The sequence below is a fragment of the Zonotrichia albicollis genome, chromosome 1 (assembly GCF_047830755.1).
Source record: "Zonotrichia albicollis isolate bZonAlb1 chromosome 1, bZonAlb1.hap1, whole genome shotgun sequence".
NCBI lineage: Eukaryota > Metazoa > Chordata > Aves > Passeriformes > Passerellidae > Zonotrichia > Zonotrichia albicollis.
In genome coordinates, this window is record NC_133819.1 from 37,292,079 (window position 1) to 37,313,098 (window position 21,020).

Sequence of the window (21,020 nt, forward strand, 5' to 3'; positions counted from 1 at the left end):
CTATCACAGGCAAAATAGACTCAATTTGATGAAATTACTTTAATTTTTTACAAATCAAATCAGAATAGGATAATGAGAAAATAAAAACTGCATCTTAAAATACCTTTGCCCCATGTCTCCCTTCTTCCCAAACTCAGCTGCATTCATGATTCTCTGCCTTCTCCCCCAAGCAGTGCTGGGGGATGGGGAATGGAGGCCACAATCAGTTTCCCTGTGATGTCTGCTGCTTCTTCCTCCACAGGGAAGGACTTCCCACACTCTCTCCCTGCTCCAGTATGGGGTCCCTCTCATGACGGACAGTTCTCCATGAACTTCTCCAACATGGGTCCTTCCCACAGGCTGCAGTTCTCCGTGAACTGCTCCACCAGTTTAACCTTCCACGGTGAACACCCTGGGGAGGCGCGTGTCCCTCTGCAGCCTGTGAAGGAGCCCCATGCTGGAACAGGTGGATGCCCGAAGGAAAGCTGTGGTCCTGTGGGAAGCCCGCCCTGGAGCAGGCTCCTGGAAGATTCTGTGAAGAGAGTTGCCCACACTACCTGCTAGAGAAGCTTTGCTGGCAGGACTTGTGTCCCTATGGAACGGGACCTGTGCCACTGCAGTTCCTGGACCCCACACTGGAGCAGGGAAGAGCTCCTCTGCCTGAGGAGGAAACTGTGACATAGCATGTGGTGAACTGACCATAACCCCATTCCCCATCCCCCTGCACTGCTTGGGACAGAAGGTAGAGAATCAGGAAGGAGGAGGGGAAAGGTAGTTTTAGGATTTGTTTTACTTTCTGTCATCCTGCTCTGATTTTGATTGGTAATAAATTCAGCTAATTTCCCCAAGTGAAGTCTGTTTGACCTGTGATGGTAGCTGTTGAGTTATTTCTCCCTGCTCTTACCTCAAGTCATGAGTTTTTCATCACATTTTGTCCTTGCTGTCCAGCCGAAGAGAGGAGTGATAGAGCAGCTTTGGTGGGCACCTGGCATCCAGGCAGGGTGAAAGCACCACAAAAGCTCAAGCTGCTGCATTGCTGCTGTCATTCCACAAGTTAGAAAAAGCTAAAATATGTACAAGAAAAAAAGAATATATAATATATATAAAATCTTCTTCAATGGTGGCACATACAATATAGCCATCATACAATATAACTATCTTTGGGCTTTTTGGCAGGGGGTCACTTTCGGCACCAACTGTTTTCCCCAAAATACATCATCTGTATATTGACTGTATCATTTATATGATTTATATGATACTGTATATTGAATAATCTAAAGGATGGTGCACTGTTTTCAAACCTTGAGGATTGTACTAAAATTCCTTATCCTTGACATAAGAGTTGAGATTGCACCTTGCTATATCTTTCCTGGCAGTCACGCTGAGTGCAACAGAAATGGATGTTTATTCTGGTCTTGATTCCCGGAGGAGTGTGTGATTAGAAATAAGAAATGTTCTCTCTTACTTCATCAGCTGCATTTGAGACTGATAGGTTAACTATGGAGATTGCATGCAAGGAAACAGGAATCCCTTAGAAAGGACTTGCGCTCCTGTAACTCCATTAACTTCTAATTTACTCAGGATAAAATCACCCTGAGAATTGTGCAATGGTGTAACTATCAGCAATAGATTCAGTAAAAGCAATACAACTTTTATTTATTGAGCATTACCTGAGTATCTCAGAGTACTTGGCAAGGCCAGGAGCTTGCTCTGTGATGATCACCTTTATGGTCTATTGAAAGCATGATATTAAAGTAAGAACTCTTCTATAGATACAGTGGCTAACTTAGGAGGCATACAGAATTGCATTATCATCATGGAAAGAAGTGAATCAAGTTTCTGAAAAAGGAAGGTTAAGGGCACTTGATGTACTATGTACATGAATTAAAGTGATTGTTATTTTTGTCTGCTCAGGAAACATAAAACCCTTGCATTAATAAAAGATGGTCGTGTTATCGGTGGTATCTGCTTCCGGATGTTTCCCTCCCAAGGATTTACAGAGATTGTTTTCTGTGCCGTGACTTCCAATGAGCAGGTCAAGGTAAAAAGAATTCTGTATTACAAGTGTTTATTAAATGGATTTGAGTCCCATTCACTCACTGCATGTAGTCCTAACACTTTTAGTCATGTTGAATACTCTGCTGAGTTGCCAGACAGAAATAGATTTTGAAAGATACAGCAATTCTGAAAACACTACACAAAAACCCAACTAAAATGTGCAGATATAGCATCATCATCGTAATAGTAGGATTACCTGTATTTAATTAATTAAATAAAATTTTTCTCAGCAGAGCAATAGTGGCCTGCCATTCTTGGTATTTTCATGCCTCTGTCCCCAGTAGTTGTGTCTCTGTCTAGTGTAACATTTTGTGGTTGACTGAAATATGTATTGCTTGTGGGGGGCAGTACTTTGTGTTCAAGCACTTTGTGACATTACATAACTTCAATCTAAATGAGATAGAATAAAAAATTAGATGTAGTTTTATATCTCAAAATAAGCTCTGGATCAATTCTGTACACTTTTTTGAGTTAATGCCACATTTTCTCAAAATTTTGAGAATTAGCATCTGTGTTGAAAGGATGCAGAGCAGTATGAATACATGAGATTCCTCCAGCTTTTCTAGCTGCTCACAATTTGGTTCAGGGTTTTGCCTTTAGATGGTGCTCTAGCTTCATGATTTTAATTTCAAGAAACAAGAGCTGAGATGTGGGTTAATTCAGAGTGTTTAGCAGTTAACATGCAAAAATTGTACACCCAGGTGCAAAAGAGTAACACACTGGGATTGAAAGTCTGCAACAACTGTTAATACTCAGGTTATATTTGATTTTATTCTGGTGTTAGAGAGGAGCATTTCCCTACATTAAGCAATGACCTGTCAGCATTCAGAGTGTTTTAGCAAATGCAAATCCTTACAGAATATGCCTAAGTTGTGCTTAACTGCACTACACAGGTGAGGCTGCCAAAGGTGTGTTGTGATTTTCTAGGAATAATCTTTCAGAATAATAGAGCAGATAATTCTGACCCATCAGATTGCCCTCAGGGCTGCATAACACACTATTTATTCTTTTATCCTCTGGGTGCTTTGCTGTATCAGTTGAGTGTTTCTGAAAATTTGCCTTCTTGTTTTTTCCTCTGAGTGAGCTGACCCTGTCAACAGGTAACTGAGAAAAAAAAAATGTTCACACATGAGTGACCTGCCAGGTCTTAGGAAAAATATGTTCCTATTTTAATTCAGTTTGAGGCTGGAGTAAAAAAATATAGGAATTGTTTTCCCATACAAATTGAATTGGTTTTTAGGTAGTTTGGTCCCCTGTTACAAAATAATTTTAAGTATTACTGTATGTGGCTTAGTTTATTATCTGGCACTTGCCATATTTGGGTCTATGAAATTGTAAATGAAATCAGAAGTTTGTATTCTCCAAGTCATTTTTATGGCTTTTTTACATAAGTAAAAATTTTCCCAGTTTTGAAGAGCAGAGTACCCAAAAGGAATCTGTGTATGTTTCTCTAAGTGTCCTGTTACTCTGCATTTTGAGAAAATGGAAACATTTGCAGGAACAAAACATTATTATGGGATTACCTATCTATTTTACATTTCTTCATATCACAGCAGAAGGGGATGACTATAGCTTACTTGGCAATGTGAATAAATGCAACCTGTTGTTTACTTTGGGGCTGAATTTAAATGGAAATCATACCTGTGTGCAGTCAGAAGGCGTAGCTGTTTATTTGATTGTGGACTCTATAATTTTCTGCTCCTTATTATGGTAATTGTTCACTGTTCCTTTTTATGCTTATGATAAGCTTAGATAATAAATCCTTTGAGGCAGAGACTGTTTTGCTACAGCTGCACAGAACACTGGAATAATTTCAGTATTGTTACTGCTTTGTAGTTTTGAAGTGATATGGCTCAGAAAGGATGCTCTATTGTTACAGTATGTGCAGTTTTGTTATGGGTGAAGTATGTGATTTTAATGGTTTATATCTAATTTAAAAGAGGAACAAAAAAAAAAAAAAGAGGTGGGCACCCTGAATTACAATTTCCATGCTGGGTCAAAAAGGCACCCCTACAAGGCTCAAAAGAGTTTGCTCTTGAGTGTGCAACACCCACTTAATTAAGAGAAAGTCTTTTAAACAGTATCTGAAGGAAAGATTGCATTTTGAAAAACAGTGTGTAATAACCCGGGGTCCACAGGTTCTAATATGTCATGGCTTTTTCCTGCTGTGTTTCACCCAGGGTTATGGGACTCACCTGATGAACCATCTGAAGGAGTACCACATCAAACACAACATTCTCAACTTTCTCACGTATGCAGATGAATATGCTATTGGCTATTTCAAAAAACAAGTAAGTTCAGTGCAAGAAATTACTTTGTGCAAGAAGTTTTATATCTAGTAGGGTTGACTAAATAACTAGGCATGACAAAGTAATTGGATAAAATATATAGTGCAATTTTACATGTGTATTTTTTATCTATAAAATGTGCTCATCTCATGTAATGTTTTTGGCTTCTAATACATTTTTCTTTGATAGAATCATCTGAACACAAGTATATGGTATAGTCTATAATTTGTCTAGTCTAAAAACTAGTAAAATGTCAGTTCATTCACTGATTCTATAAGAAGTACAAAGAAGGACTAGGCATACTTGTGATAGATGAAAACTTACCTGACCTGCACTTACAGCTCCTCCTGATCTGAAGCATGAGGTTCAAATTCAGGAAAGATGGCAATGTCTGTTCTGTAAAATAGATTTGATAAACAGGTGTCAACTATCTGGTCAGCAAAATGGAGTCAGATTTTTCTCAGAGGAGTACAGCATTAGGCAGTGAAGATGACCTGAATAATGGGAAATTGCAACAGGTAGAAGGAGATTTTTTTTTTTCCTTTCCTGTCCTGAGAGTGGTGAAATACTGAAAAATGTTGCGGAGGGAGGTGGTGGAATCTCTGTCCTTTTACAATATTCAGGACTCATCATGGCCTTGATCAGCCAGATATGATGAGACTTGTTCTGAGCTGAGATGGGGCTAGATGACCTCCTCGAGTTCCTTCCAGGCAGTTCTATGGTTCTGTATATAAAACTGGTACAATCTACTCTTCACACATTTAAACTGAGTACAATCTCCCCAGCTGCCCTTCTTAGCAATTAACTGTTCTTTTATCAAGTGCCTCCCATGAGAAGGTTCATGCAACACCAAACCATGGTATGTAACTCACTGTTGTATTTATTGTATTTTAACATTATGATGAATTTTGTTCTCAATCCACATTCATTTCAGTTAAAACAAAAATGTAAAAGGAAAATGGCATAATGACAATTTAAGTTATATTTTTTAATTCTTTTTCAGGGTTTCTCCAAAGATATTAAAGTACCAAAAGCAAAATATGTTGGCTACATCAAGGATTATGAGGGTGCCACATTAATGGGATGCGAATTAAATCCAAGGATCCCCTACACGGAATTTTCTGTCATCATCAAAAAGCAAAAAGAGGTGAAGGTTGAAATGAAATGTTGAATGTTACTCTCTATTCAGATGTTTAGAAATAGTTCAGTGGGTGCCAGGTTAGCTCTCTTCTTTGCTTTGGTGCTTAAATTTGAGTACATACTTTTATTAGTTAGAATAATCCTTTCATTCAAGTCTCAGTGCCAAATTTTTGTAGTTGAAGCATCAAATTCTAACTTGCTGACTTAACAAGAGCAAGACTGTTAAAGTACTTTTATTTTGAGGAGTAATTCACAGTTCAATTTTGTGGTAGTTAACTAGGCAAAATCTTGTGAGATTGATTTTTTGTAATGACTTTGTCAGTTCCTTCCCTCCCATATGGGTAGTGTTCATTAGAGTGACATTTAAATGTAGTGTTTGTATTGCACGGCCTGTTTTACTTGAAAGAAAGAGGATTCTTTTTTTTCTGCCATTTTAAAAATACATAAATCAAGGGTGGACTGTCTTAATTTCCAGTCTGTCCCTCTTTGGATTTTATGTGGGTTGTTTTTTATTTAGTCCTTAATAATTTTCTATATAATAAAGCAGTTTATTAACAAAATAATTATGACATTCCCGCTTGTTTTTGAATACTTTCCTTGGTTTTTTAAGAAATACTATTTATAATTTGTTCTTTCAAGATTGTTCAAACCTGACTTTTTAATTTTGTTAAAAAAAAGTCTGAATTTATCTTTTTCCTCTTCTTTAAGAGGAAATAATCTGTATGAGGGAGTGAAGGTCCTTAAAATTAAAAATATGTCCATTTTTATTATCTCCAAAGAAATTATTCTATCAGACTGGCAGTGTGCATGGCTGTGCATTTGTTTACTCCAAGTTACAAAGTTTTGAAAGTCACATATCCAGGACACACAAAGCTTAGATAAGTATCTAAGTGGGTATCAAGAGCACCAAAGCAAATTGCTTAGAATTTGAGGTAATAAGATTGCAAAGAAAAACAGAGTGTACCCTGGAGTGGGAAAAGCCTTTCCCTAGCATTTGCAAGAGACAGTAGAATTTTGGTTCTGAAGAGTCAATCATTCTGACATCCTCCAGGAAAAATCTTTGATGAGAGTATCTTTGATTGATACATAAGCAACTCCTACAGATATATATATGGAGATTTTGAAGTGAATGGGCTTCTAATTTCTAAAATATTGGAATATGAATATGTATGTACATAAAAATACATGCATTCACTATGTGCCTTGAAATTTTTGACCAGCTGTGCTGAAGCATTTCAGAAGTTGCAGTTGTTAAAATTTTACAGCCAGTTCTCAAACTTTTTTCCAGAAAATTTCCTTCTCTGCCTCTGCTCCTGTCTTCCTAAGGGCTGTGCAGCTTGTGATCAACAGAGCCAGCAATGCCTCCTTTCTTTCTAGATTTGTGCCAAAATAGCTGAGAGACTCAGTAGCTTCATTTGCAGAATCAGTGTTTGCTCAGGTAGCTCAGCCCCATTTTCAGCTTCATGGAAAAGGACTGCAGAGTTAGGAAGTGAGAATGTTTCTGCTCACCACAGTTTTGCATTAATCTTCTGGGTGACTTTAGACCAAATCAATTATTTTTTGTTTTCTCTGCTGCTTTATTACAGATCATTAAAAAGCTCATAGAAAGGAAGCAGGCTCAAATCCGAAAAGTTTATCCTGGCCTTTCTTGCTTCAAAGATGGAGTACGGCAAATTCCTATAGAGAGCATTCCTGGAATTAGTATGTATCAAACTCTTTTAATGTAGAACAGAAGCAGAATAGCCCAAGAAAGGTCCAAGACTAGAAATACTAATGTAGTCACATAGTTCTTTTTGATTAGTATGTAATTGTTTTGGTCTGCTGATTTGATTTCTGTGAAGGTTATTGTATTTCCATTACAACTGCTGTCTTTGAGATTTCCCCAAGGCATACCAGGCTGATCGTCTTTTATGTACATGTGTATAATTTTACTTACATGTGATCCCTCTTTGATTTGTATCACAGTATAGGCAGCATTTTCCCTCTGGCACCATTTTAATGCACTGTACTCCTGAACAACAATGATTTCTGTGCTAGGCATGAATGTACAGGACAAAACAGAATTAAAAATAATTAAGTATTATATTTTGGGGGACTTTTTTTTTGGCTATGCTTTTCTGCAATTTATTCATTGTCCCTGGGGAATCAGATTGGATAACTTTGTCAGGATTATTCTTTAGAGGAGTGGGTTTCAGTAAAATATGTATTGAATTATTGAAAAGAAATGTGTTTCATATAGAAATATTGTAGAATCTTTTCAGCAGTCTGGTGGAAGAATCACGTAGGAAATTGAATGGAGCTGCGGGCTAGATGGTTATGTTATTTATTAGGAGTAGCTTTCATTAAAACAAACCCATTTTACTGCAGTAGTGCTGAAATGGCTTTTCTTCTTTGAGTTGCAATAATTCAGTTAATGTTTTGACCTACTGTAGTTCCCATATAATATCTCATGTTGTTGGTGTACAGGAGAGACTGGCTGGAAACCAAGCGGAAAAGAAAGAGGGTAAGTGCTACACAAAGTAAAATGTTGAAGCAGTTGGGATATTCCTTTGAGAAAAGTCTTTAAACAATGTCACTTGGTATTTCTTTCCATCCACTGGAAATCAAATAATCTACAAAAGATGAGTTCTTAAGAGGCTTTTTGGTGGTATTTTTTATTTTTTTTTTCATGGGCAAGTGTGGTTTGGGTAGGGGGGTTCTTTTTTGAGGATTTTTGTTTGGGTTTGTTTGCTTGTTTTAAATTTTATTTCTTCCATAAAATGCTTGAAACTTTGGAGTTGCTTTTAGGTAAGATGCAGATTGTAGGAACAAAGATAAAGGACTCAAACTAATCTTTTTGTATTTATATTTTCCTTCAAGTAAGGAGTCCAAGGATCCAGATCAACTTTACAGCACGTTAAAAACCATCCTGCAGCAAGTCAAGGTGAGTGCTAGCTCTAGTTTACTTTCTGTAAAGATTTTAAAATGATTTCCAATATCTAGTTTCCATATTAGATACCTTACTTTTTTCTTTACCAAAGAGCCATCAAAGCGCTTGGCCCTTCATGGAACCCGTGAAGAGAACAGAAGCTCCTGGATATTATGAAGTTATAAGGTTTCCCATGGGTAATGCCATTAACATTTTTTAAGTAGAGTTTAAAAATCATTATAGCTGCAGACATAGCAGATAAATTTTAATCTGATTGTTTTATGGTAAAAGATATATGTTACTTGCAGCTGAATACCTTGCAGCTGTGAAGTGTCAAGAGTGTGATGCTGTTGTTTGAAATTGATGAGTGCTCTGTGACCTCTGTGAAACATGTGTGGTGTACCTATCTGAAATCTTAGTGTGCCCTAGAGAACTCTTAACAAGCTCTTAAATGGTGCAGTCAGCTGGAAGCTTTCAGGACTCAGCTGGTGTAGGTGAATTGTAGGGATACATTCATGTGTGTGGTAACTGGTCATTGCAGATCCTACTCATAATGTTAAAAAACTTGAAGGCAAGGCAAACTTTCAGGGACACCTGAGCATTTGAGTTGCTTTGAAATACAGATTTAAGATTTCTAAATCATATAGAGAAAATATTTTCAAGGGTTGCAGGGTTTTCTAAGCAAGTCGTAATACTTTGCTCCAATTTAAGTTTAGGAAAATGCTTCATGCAACTAATTTTAAGCTAACTTTTATCTTTCTCTTTTAGATCTGCCACAGTTTTCTGAGGTGTTACATTTATTTATTTATTTATTTTTTTTACTTCTAAGTAACACAGCTATTGTTTGTGTAGCATTGCTTGCAAAGGGAAGTACACAACTGCTAATGTTTTTCTTTTGCCTTCTCTTATGACCCAGATTTTGACTTCTGGGACACATAATTTCAATGATAATTCAGTGATACTCTAAAAGAATGCTTGATTTGTACTGCACCAGATTTAAAACTGAATTCTGGCACTCCTTCCTCATTTGTGCAGTACTCACCTCTATCATTTTGGTTACAGTTTCTGAACCCTTTAATATCATTAGAGAATGAAATACAGGTTCATGGTAGGCCATTAGCTATCAGTTTCTCAGAGAATAAAAGTATTTATTCATGTTGCTTTGTACATGGGCTCCATGTCTATCAATTTAGTTTAATTATTTTTTAATATTCAAATTACCATTCCCAAATAGCAGATGTACATATATGTTATAAACCAACTGCTGGCTTCCTGTACCCCCAACACAAATTTATTCTCTAGCAATGAAGAAAAAGAATGTGAATCCCCTTCTGTGGTAGAGTTTTCTCTGTCTGCTTTTCTCAGCAGGTCTAGCTCAGAAATCTGTTTAATCTGAACAGTGGTTACAAATAATTTACCTAAGTTGGCAAACTCAAAGTAGGAGTGTTGTCTGCCCTTTCCTTGTTCAGATGCATTACAGTAGAGGTAGGGGCAGCAGTTTACTTTGAGGCTTTGAGGATTGAGCTGAGGTCTTTGGTTTAGTTTTGTTTTTTTTTTCAGCTAAGGAACCCAGCATGACTAAACTGTGCCTTGATTTGTGATAAATTCAGATTTCTTTCTGCTCTCCCTGCTAGCATGCTGATACTGTAAAAAGTTCTTCAGACAAGATAGAACAGTTGCATTTGTGTTTGTATACAGACTAAATGGTACAATTTTTGAGACTTATGGCAGTAATTTTTTTACTACCTCCTAAGGTCAGTTCTCATGTAGAAATGCTTTTTTACCCTGTTTTAAATGCTCTTCAGGTGCTGTATCGAGCAATACTCTTTGGGGGTTGTTTCCCCTTTTCATCTGCCATTCAAAAGCTGTATGGCTGAGTGACAGATGGAGCCAAACTTTCACTGTGCTTAGAGGAGAACAGCTTAACTCTCTAGCCAGGCAACATTTTCTTCAGGGCAAGCTGAACAGCCTTCTCAGCTGGGTGCTATAATTAGTCCATGGATATCTAGTTTAAGTATAGGCGCCTGAATTTCAGACTTAATGGGAGCTGAATGAGCCTTTACTTTTGCAAAATATTGTGCAAAACTAGGGAGTAGCAGGTTCTGTACCATTAGAAAAAGTATTTGAGAGCGTCCATTAAACTTTCCTTAAATAATCCCATCTTGTCAATTTGAAAATGGTTCTTCTCCTTTAATAAATTCAAATTCCCCTTAAAAAAAACTCAACCCACCCCCCAAAACCCCTGAAACCATTACCAAAACAAAAATACAACCATATTTTAAAATCTGAAGTTAAAAAGTTTAATTCCTTTGCATTGGAGGTCTTTGGTCTCTGGTGTCCTTGCAATACTCATTGACATTAAGTCCTCCTCAATTCAGCTACTTCTGTTTCAGATTCACAAAGGTGCTGTTGATGCCTGGCTCAAGCATTACTAAAAACTAGTTAGAGCATCTGAGGTGAGAAAAGCCAAGGCATCCAGCACACCTCCCACTACTTCTATTCCTGTACTCACTCCTAGAACACTTGTAATGTAGACAGAATTTTTAAATGCTTGATGAGAATTACTGGGAAAGTGACTATGTGGAGAACACAGATGATTTACATATTTTATGGATGACTGATTTTAGTATAAAGGAGAACACTTCTTAAAGAATATTCTGTAAGTAAATGTTTTGCATGATGCTCTGAAAGCAGAGGAGATCAGTTCTCACATGGTTCTTAAAAAGGATATACAACTACAAACTTTGAAGAGGTAATAAAAATATATGTAGAACGTAGAACAAATTTTATCTTTGTTTTTCAAGGCTACAAATTCTGCTTGTAGTGTAGACAGACCAATGTATCTTCTCTGCCGTGTTTGCACAGCAGTAAGGATTTTAGTTTAACGTACATGTTTTGTGATGTTTGAATTCTTTGCCCATATACCCCTAAGGCCTCCTCCAGCAGAGCTGAGAACAGGTTCTCTCAGGACAGTCAGAAGAGGATTAGGGACATCTAATAACCACAGAAAACTCAGAGCTCTAAGTATGAGAACAGAACAAAAAAAGCTTTAATGTTTTAAAGAATTAAAAATAAATGCTACATAAATTCATCCTTACAGTGAGGTATTGCTTAGTTCCAGCAGCTCACTTACTTTTGAAGCTAAAATACAGACCCTGCCTGAGATGAAGGCAATTTCCATTCCAAATCCTAGCTTTGCCAGTTCATGTTAAATGGCAAATCAGTCTGAAGGGACACTGCACACAAAACGTATTTGAATCCAACGCTGTTAATCTATTTTTCTTCTGTGCAGATCTCAAAACAATGAGTGAGCGCCTCAAGAACAGGTACTACGTGTCTAAGAAATTGTTCATGGCAGACTTGCAGCGAGTCTTTACAAACTGCAGAGAGTACAACCCCCCCGAGAGTGAATACTACAAATGTGCCAATATACTGGAGAAATTCTTCTACACAAAAATTAAAGAAGCTGGATTAATTGACAAGTGACACTGTCTTTTTTACAACCAAATAGTGTGCCTATGTTATGGACAGGGAAAGCTGTTCTATATATGAGTTGTGGACTTTTAAGAAACTTCTGTTTAATACTTAGCACTTTTAAAAACCCTTTTAGTTTTGCAAACATGTATTATACTGAAGTTACAAAAATTATTTTATTAAAATGCTTTATAATGTATTTAATTACGGAATATTTCTTTTGTGTGCCGATTACCTTATGTTCCTAATAAGTTTATCAGCTACAGCCTCAGAAACCCCACAAACATGGGGGAAGTTGCACATGTTTGGGAAGATGAAGAAAATTCCCAGACAACAGATGTTATAGCTTACCTAATGTTATAGCTTACCTAATGCAGTACCTATTTGATAAAGTTTTATTATTTTTTCCAGTAAAAAAGAAAATTGTAAGGGAAAACAACAGGTGTGGGGGGGTTCTGAAACACTTGTTTCTTTGTAGAATCTTTTTATAAGATATTATTTTTTAAAAGAAACACTCAGCTGGTTGAGAAGCTGTGAGAGAAGAGCAGTTAGTTCTGAAAAAGGACTGCCTGTGATCTTTGATAGATGCAAGTTTTTCTATTCATTTTCAGTTTTGATAAATATTTTACCTGCAAATTGTAATCTCATAACCACTCTTAAAAAGAAAAAAAAGAAAAAAGAAAAAAAAATCTGTCTAGATGCGCAATGTCATAGTGACTTGGCTTATGCAGGACATAAGTACCCAAAATAACTTTAGAGACTACTTCGCATCTACTAGACAATTCTAATTGGCTCAGTAGAGTTAAGGTTTTGTGCTATTCATGATCCACTCTGCTTACTACTCCTCACTGCTAAATTCTTTAGGTTGTTCAGCAGAAATAAGACTATTGTACACAAAGGAAGACAATATAGGACAGCTTTGAGCTTAGATACTTGGCTCTGTGGTAAACTGGATTTTCTACCAAGCTTTATTGTAAATGCATATTAACCGTGATTATTTAGACCCAGGAACATATTAACATTATACAGCTCGTAGTATACCTTCCAAAGGAACACACACTCATATATACATTAGATATATATACATTTTGCTGCTTACACTACATTTAAGAGGTACACTTAAATCCTTAATGGAGATCAGTACAGGCCAAAAAGCTGTCCCTTGACATTTTCTAATTAGAGTTTGTAAGTTATAACTGCTTTTGTGAAAAACAGATTAAACTTTCATTCTTGGTGTTTTATATTTACAGATGTTATATTGGTAAAATTCAAGTTATGAGAGAGAAAACCAATGCTGTGCTGTGTCAAAGAATCTATTCCTGCAAAATGCCTGTGCAATGTTAGATCACAGATCAATTCAGCAAGGAGATGTCAGGAACTATCTAGAAGTAGTAAATGTGATACTCAAGGTATTCAAAATGTTAATGCTGGACTTGCCATCGTGTTTTGTATGAATTTAGTCTGACCTACATTGGGATCTATAACAAAGGTACAGTGAGTACTTTTTCTTTAATAGCCAGAACAGGATACTATAGACCTGTTTTGTAGATTGGGCCTACAGATGCACCTGTTAAGCTTGGTAACCTGTGAATTTTTGTTATTTTCAGAGTAGATTTTCTTATCGTCTTTCAATCAGATTGTCTCTTCTATATTGAAACGTGTTTTCTAATTTAAGAATTAATATTTTCATAGATACTGTGCAATAAAGTTATGGTAGGATATGTGGTTTTGCAAATGCTTTAACAGCTGATGAACTTTACATTTGTCAAATTAATATATTGTACTGGTACAGAATAGTTTTAAATTATATATGTACAAAACCCTACTTATTTTGGTCTCTTTTTTTCATTACTTGGTACTTCATCACTTCAATTTTTAAAGCTTGCTCAGTCCAGTGAGAAAAAAACAACCCAGACCCACCACACCTGCCTTGAGTTGCTCTACAATGACCCTACCCTTTTTCTCTCCCTGCTAAAACAGCTGTTGCAGATTTGTTTCCTTAAAGAGCACCTGGGGTTCACAGAACACCCTCAAGGATCATTAAGTGCACCTCTAACACGAATGGCTGATACAGGGATAGGACCCACAACCTTGGCATTATTAGGACGAGGCTCTAACACTATAGTTCAAGCACTCTGCTTAAGTTCCTCTAGTCCTAGAATTCCAGCCTGAGATGGTGAGGCCTTGTGGCTAGAATTTTAGGATACAAAGGTAAAGCAAAGCTTCCATTCAAACATTCAAAGGCTATGTTGTGAATGACTATTTTCAAATGCTTAGTAGCTGAAGCTAATATTAGTAGTACTGAAAGCCATGGAAGAAGCTACAAATAAAATAGTAAGTAATAGTTTTATTACTGAAAGGGAGAGATCTTGCACCTATTGAAGTGGGACAGGCAGATTTATAAAACAAAGGAAGAGCATGTAGTTTCTGTGTTTTCGCAGTAGGTGTTTAGAATGTAGCTTTCTTTTGGGTATTCACAAACCTATTAATACTTCAGTGTGTCTCAAGCAAAGTGGAAGTAGTTTGAGTGGTGGACAGTTGAGAACACTGTTGTTCTCATATGCAGCCTAGTGTGGCACCAAATAGCACAAGCTTAAATGTGGCACTCTCCCTCTGGGAAAGGCACTGGGCAAAGCAGGGACAAAATTATTATAAACTGTTATGAATGTCCCACAGCAGTTGGGATCCAAGTGGAGCCTTCTTCACCAGGAGAAATTTGCTTTGTTTCTGTCTGGTTGACACTAACTTGCACTCACTCAATGCAGGACCAACTAAGCCTAAATTGCTGCTTTTGAGAGCTGCAGCTACAGAATCAAATGGCAGCTGCAGAATTGCTTCTAAACAGTGCTTATGCCACCACATAAGATGGGGACAGAATACACAGGCCTGTAATGCCCACTGCTGACATTATTGTCCTTGGAGCAACTACAGAAACTGCCAAAAGAACAGCAATTCACTCAGAGCTGTTTCAAAAGACTAAGATGTTTATTGTAAGATTCTACATGAAACTACAGCCATCACATAAACAAGATCCATACAGTTATTAAAAATACTTGCTGCTCCAAACATTTGAAGTGCCTAAAGTTCACCCATACAATGACATTCACCATCTTATCCATCAGAGATTTCCCATATACTCCCAGATCTGTTCAAAAGGAGCTTGAATAGAATCACTTCAGTTATAAAAGTAATCAATCGGTATCATTAAAAATAAGTCACTAGAATATATCCAGGCCCCTTTAATCTGATGTCTTTAATACTAGACACACAAATATTTACATAATTATATAACATATTGTGCAACAAAATACTTCATCCAGGAAAGTATGAAGTATTTTGAAATGAAATTATTTTCTTCATGGCAGAAGCATGATTTTGCTGAGGACCTCAAAGACAACTAACCAATTTCTCACTGGATATTTTCATAGAATCTTATGAGAATGTCGCTTAACATCTTTTTTCACCTTGAAAATTGGAGAACACAGGAACTTTGTATCTGTAAATGGATCTCCTCTCCTGAGTTTCCTGTTTGAAAGAAAAAAAAAGGCAAAATGAGTTCTGTTCCCTATATCACTCAAAACAATAACTTTTAGCTAGTAAGGTCCATTTCACACGAACTAGGCTGTATTATTAACTTTAGAATTTGAGTTCTTTGAGCTCATTTTTTAAGGTCTTGTTTTCAAGATCTAAATAAGCTTTTAAAATCCTCTGTTGGATAGAACATAATGAACTTTATGTCAAACTGAAAAGTCAAGACACCTACGCTACAATACTTGGTTCTTTGTAGTTCACAGTAACACTACAGCTTCGCCTCTTGCGTTTCGGGGACTGAGGTCCTTCACCTTCAGGGACAATTTCTGCATCCCCAGTGCTGGGGAGTGCTGCAGCTGTATTGGTAACATCACAGAGATGCCCACGAGATGGCTCAGGAGGCTGCTCTGTGAAGAAATTAGGAAAAGTTCAGTTCATTCAGATAAGCAAGCTTTAAAGAAAATCTAACCGTTCTTAAAACATTACTCTTTTAGTTGCTATTAAAAAAAAACAAACACTAAAATAAAAAAGCATAAATCTCCTAAACAATTTTATCTTTCAAGAAAACAAAACCAACTACAGAACAATTTCTGTACTTACTAATGGACTTATCACTTGATTTGTTTTCAGTCTCTTCTTCATGACAGAGCTTCTGCTCACGCTGTGCCAAACATCTTTTAGACCTTGGCCTTGGATGGATTGGTGACATCGGGCTCTCATCCATTGAACTTCGCCTTGTCTTTGATTTACTCTTGTAAGGCTCATAGAGGCTGTCATCTGAGTCCCCTGCAGTACTGCTTGACTCAATGGTATTGGTTTCACCTGAGTCTTCGTCATCCTCCACTTCAGTATCACTGTTGTTCACCTTGTTTTGTCGAAAAGGTGTAAGATGGACGCTCTCTTCCAAATGAAAGTCATAAGCATCACTGATGCCACCCACGAAATTCTGCTTTTCTTTAGAAGCCTCTTTACCCAGTTTTCCTGGTTTTTGTTGGGAAGTAAGTGGCCATTCCAGTTTTCCTTTCTGATGCTTTTCTTTCCTTCGTTGAGGGTTTTTTCTGCTTTTACACTCTGGTTGTTTAAGATCAGAATTACGTTTCAATTTGAACTGTGCAGTTTCAGAAGTTTTCTGCCTCAACACCAGCTCTGAATCAACTTTGCTTGCATTCAAGTGAGGAACAGCTGCCTTTATATTTTCTGTAGCACACTTCTCTAGACTTTCCTCAAGCCTAATTTCATCCTGCTCAGAAAGTTCTTTTACTGAATCAGGTGCTTCTAAACAGTCCAAGACATCAGTACAAATTACATCAGAGTTCCTCATCGTTGAAAAGTGACGTCTGGTGGATACACCTTTTGGTAACATGCTACTACATCCAAACTTTACACATGAAGAAACATTTTCCAGCTCTGGCTCTGTGCTGTTCAGATGAAAATCAGATGGCTGTCCTTGTAATTGAAGGGAAAATGTCATATTAAAGGCAAACAGAAAAACCTGCAAAAATTCTGAACCTGTCAAAAATGCAGACTATTCTCTGGCTTTTCTCCACAGATTTTTATAAACTAGGACTTGGCAATTGAGATAAGCTCTGCTTAATATAGCTTCCATGCAGAAAGCAGTTAGGTAATATAACACTGGTATTTTCCTCTAAACTGTTCCTTTTGGAAAGGTTATTCACAGATCATTTATTTTCCTGAGTATTTTGCTTTGTTAACAAGTTTTTATTGATTTCATAAATGCTAATGACTGTATAAAGGCAATTTTACTTGGTTGAACTGTTTGATAGATAATGAAACTGGACTGCAGCTATAGAGAAGATAAAGCAGTTTCAAATTCCTCCCGATTTTGCTGGACATCTTAATTTAAACAGTTTAGCAGTGGACAGCACTAGCATTTGCCCTTTATGACAAGAAGCAGAAAGATACTTATCAGTTCCTTTAAAATCAGCTAAAACTTGTACTCATACATTGTTTTCCTAATTCAAAAATAGAGCAATGTCTGATACTTTGATTTAGTTACCTTCACTTGGAATTATTTTGGTAAAGGAAATGTCACTGTCAGATTCCACACAGATCTTTGACAAAGAATTTCTGTCACCACCAGCTTCCATCCCACTTGGAAGGAAGTCTTCAAGAACACACTTTAGAGGTCCTCTAGAGAAAATACCAAAGGTAGTATTTACTGAGCAGCAATAAAGTTTAACACAAGGAACAGTTTTCATTACACTGGGTTGCTTCCCTTTTTCCAGTCAGAAAATTAAACTTTGTGTAACAGATTTTTCCAAAGATAGACAGGCATTAATCAACGATACTTACATTGAATGTGTTGGTTCTGTGACACTGCAACCATTTCCAGGACCTGAAGAAAGCACTCTTTGATTCTGTCAACAAAATAAATCTTACTGTGATTATATGGCTGAAACAAGTTTGCACCATCTACAAATTTTAGACAACAGCCAAGTTACCCCAAAAGCACCAGAGACCCTTGACTCTCTTTCTGTCTAGCTAATACCAAGTGCTGTAGGTGTTAGCCAGCCACCTTCTCAGCCTCTGCACATCAGCACATTCATCCCCAGCTCAATCCTACAGCAAGCAGACAGGGGAAGGAACTGTGCATAAAACCCCAGAAAATCAGGGTGCTCCAACCACTGCCTAGCAGAGCCTCAGTCCCACTTATCACTTACTGAGACACCCCCACAGTGTGCACCCCGGGATGCTGGGAACTGTGGGACTAGTCCTTGCTCTGAACTAGGGCTCAGATCTAAAAATCTATGTGCAGCTGTGGTGGAAGAAGTGAAGGCCATCAGAAAGAGAAGTCCTGCTCCTCAAGACAAAAAGGCACTTACTACATCTGTGGAACACAAGTTCTTTGCTGGGCCAAGGAGAGCGACTGAGTCCAGTAAATTCTGAGAGACTTTGGAAATTATCTCATTCAAGGCTGACAGTCGGTTCTAATGGACAAAGGAAGAACAGTAACACTGTTACTATCATACTCTGGTATTAACTACAAACTTATCAGCATTACAACTAAAATCTGAAAAAACCTCTGTCAGGTGCCTTCACATGTGATAAGCTCCCTACAAAATTTACAGAAGATAAGACTTTAATTTTTGATAATTAAGATTTTATCTTTACTCTTTTTTATTTTAACTAAATGGGAAAGAGTAGTGAGAAAAAAAATTCATTACCATGTGTCAAGGTACCCAAACCAGCATACCAAGTTAGAAAAAAAAAACCCACTGAACATACTGAGTTAATGTTTTATGAAATATTTAAGATCATAAAGATATCTATCAATTTAAGATCATAAAGACATCTATCAAGGGATTGGTACAGATTCTCATGTTCAGCTTCACCAGCTCATATAGTTTTTAAAAATACCTCCACACGTCCTTGTTCTTGCTGGAGCCTATGACTTCTTTGCAAGTCAAACATTTGAGCCTTCAAAATGTGATACTCTTTCCTTAGCTGAAGAATGGTAGCTTCAGCTTCCCTCAGTTTGAGCTTGTGTTCTTGCAAGGACAGAGCCAGATCTCTGTTGTTTGCTTGAATGATCTTCATTTGGTTGGAGGTGTTGTCTGCAAGGCAACAGTGAGTGTTTCAAATGGGATTGAAAAGAAAACAAGTAAATTGTAAGTCCTAAGACATTTAAGCATCTTACTTGCTCTTTTGGCCTTTACGGTGGAGAACTGGGTAGTTTTGCCCAGCCTTAACCATTTCTGAGTTCTTTTCTCTTTCATACGTTGTTTTATATCGCTCAGACTGTCTTTGAAGGACTTCCTCGAGGATTCTGCCATCTTCTACCTTTAAAAGCAGAGAGTGTGAGGAACTCGCGAAGCTGGGGTTGCACCCCCGACGCTAAAGGAAAAGGCACAGGGACAGACGAGTGAAGCTCGGGGCAGTTTTAAGCGCAAGTACACACACAGCAAAGCCCCACAGCCAGGAAAAGACGCGCAGCTCTGGCCATTCTCACCGAGGCCGCTGTCCCGACCGCGCGGTGGCTGAACTGCAAACGCTCGGTGCCCGCGGCAGGGCCGGGCAGGGCTTTAAACAACACCGGCGCCGGAGCCAATGGCTCGCTGGGGTCTCCTCTAAGCGCAGGCAGAGCGCACCAGCACCCCGCACGGCCGGCCGTACCTCCTCGGAAGGGCGAGGGCAGAGCCGGGCCCTTCCCCTCGACCGGCTGCGGCCGCCCGAGCCCCCGGCGGAGGCGGGACGGCCCGCACGGATCCGGGGGCAGCAGCGGCCTGGATTTTCCCTTGTCCCGCAGATCGGTGCTCCCCCTCCGCGCACGTCCAGCTCCTCTCTCCCCGCGGCCCGGCTGTGCCCCCGAGGCCCGGCTGGGCCCCGCTCGGCCCCCGGGACGCACAGGAGCGACCGCTCGGCCCCGCGGGGCGGCACCACCCGCGCCTGCCGCTACGCGTCGTTCAAACGCAGCCGCCGCCACCTCCCATTGGTGCGCCCCGAGCATGGCGTCACGCCGCTAGCGCCGCGCGCACCCGCGCCTAGTCCGGCCCACCTCCGGCAGCGCGTCAATAACCGCGGGGCGGGGAGCTGCGGGGTTGAACGGCCGGGCCGGGAGATTAAACTCCTTAATTAAACTCCTTATTTAACTCCTTAATTTGTGGTGCTTTATTGTCTGTGGCCGCTTCTTGCAGCAGTGGCAGGATGAGCCTTTCACACTTTGGAGCTGCACTGTGAGAGTTAGCCACGGCCAGGCCGTGAAGTGTGGGAAAAGCGCGAGAGGAAAGCCAATGTCTTTAGAAACGATTTGATGGGTGAAGGTGTGGGTGTTAAAGTCTCTGAAATGAGTATTGGTATCTCTGACTTTGGCAGGAGGGTTGTTGCAGAGCCCAGGCAGCTTGGCTTATGAAACAGCCAAGCACAAGCCTGAGTTTCTGAACTTTGGAATAAAATAGTAGGTTCGAGGGGGATATATGTGGTTCGGGAAAGCTGTACCCTCCTAGAGTGCCTCAGCGATGGGCAAAGGGAGAGGGCAATACGCGGCCGGGAGTTCAGGACGAAAGGAGGCTGTGCCCCCTGAAAACCTCAGGAGAGAAAGCCCTGCATCTGTGTGTCTCAGTGGACGCTCTCTTTATTTAGAATAAAGTTACAAGACTCCTCTTGTCTCCTTTTTGGACATAAACCTCTCTGGCATTTGCGGATTTTCCTGACAAGTGTGAGGGAGCTTACATCTTCTGTGTGCTTATACACATCTTTGCCACAGTGTGCTGAACCTTTATTAACCACTGAGAGAAACGGGAGGAAAAAAAATCAGCTAAATTATGTCTTATTAACAGAATCAATGGTATTCTCAGTTCTATTAAATCAGCGTTTCATAGCTGCTACACTTTTTTTTCATCTTACAGCTATTCCTGATTTTATTCATTACAGCTTGGATGCGTTGTGGCAATCTGATTTCCAACTTGAAAAATTCTCATGGATCATGACACAAACCATGATGTGTGTGCTTTTGTCCTTTCCCACTCCTTGCAAAGTCGTGTAATTTTTGGTTTTGCAGTTCAGCCTTGAAGGCCTCATCTATGTAGTTTTACAATAGTATGAATAAATATTTAACCTTCCTACTTCATCAACAGATACCGTTAAAGTTGGTGTTGCTTTCCTGTTAGCAAAGAAATTGTCCT

General features: G+C 38.7%; 2 protein-coding genes across 4 annotated transcripts in view; one reads left to right on the forward strand and one right to left on the reverse strand.

The window, feature by feature from the left end:
* The window catches only part of KAT2B (lysine acetyltransferase 2B), a 41,076-nt gene extending 27,404 nt beyond the window's left edge, over window positions 1-13,672 (forward strand). Inside the window, exons 11-18 of one of the 2 annotated variants that reach the window (XM_074538277.1) lie at window positions 1,894-2,020; window positions 4,218-4,328; window positions 5,329-5,472; window positions 7,052-7,166; window positions 7,932-7,968; window positions 8,325-8,388; window positions 8,486-8,570; window positions 11,666-13,672. In XM_074538277.1, coding sequence (XP_074394378.1) covers window positions 1,894-2,020; window positions 4,218-4,328; window positions 5,329-5,472; window positions 7,052-7,166; window positions 7,932-7,968; window positions 8,325-8,388; window positions 8,486-8,570; window positions 11,666-11,859 — 877 coding nt within the window. In that variant the 3' untranslated portion in view covers window positions 11,860-13,672. The remainder of the gene's footprint in view (window positions 1-1,893; window positions 2,021-4,217; window positions 4,329-5,328; window positions 5,473-7,051; window positions 7,167-7,931; window positions 7,969-8,324; window positions 8,389-8,485; window positions 8,571-11,665) is intronic. The other variant, XM_074538285.1, reaches the window with a different exon arrangement.
* Window positions 13,673-14,823: 1,151 nt separating this feature from the next.
* On the reverse strand, window positions 14,824-19,650 carry SGO1 (shugoshin 1). 2 transcript variants are annotated; one of them, XM_074538290.1, is made up of 9 exons: window positions 19,513-19,650; window positions 19,037-19,179; window positions 18,757-18,953; window positions 18,222-18,326; window positions 17,692-17,756; window positions 17,396-17,529; window positions 15,979-16,824; window positions 15,611-15,785; window positions 14,824-15,372 (listed from the first exon to the last, which is right to left on the reverse strand). In XM_074538290.1, the coding sequence occupies exons 2-9, from the start codon at window positions 19,170-19,172 to the stop codon at window positions 15,270-15,272; spliced, it is 1,761 nt and encodes a 586-aa protein (XP_074394391.1). In that variant the 5' UTR covers window positions 19,173-19,179; window positions 19,513-19,650; the 3' UTR covers window positions 14,824-15,269. The 2 variants fall into 2 exon arrangements, with proteins under 2 accessions (XP_074394391.1, XP_074394395.1); XM_074538294.1 differs by having other exon boundaries at window positions 19,349-19,549.
* Window positions 19,651-21,020: the final 1,370 nt, after the last annotated feature.

Bases quoted from the DNA above. Each gene is read 5' to 3' on its own strand.
- SGO1 (XM_074538290.1), bottom strand. From the start codon at position 19,172: ATGGCAGAATCCTCGAGGAAGTCCTTCAAAGACAGTCTGAGCGATATA. The intron at 18,954-19,036 runs GTAAGATGCTTA...GTTGCCTTGCAG, and splicing joins CGTAAAGGCCAAAAGAGCAA to ACAACACCTCCAACCAAATG. The intron at 18,327-18,756 runs GTATTTTTAAAA...TTTGTCCATTAG, and splicing joins AAGAACAAGGACGTGTGGAG to AACCGACTGTCAGCCTTGAA.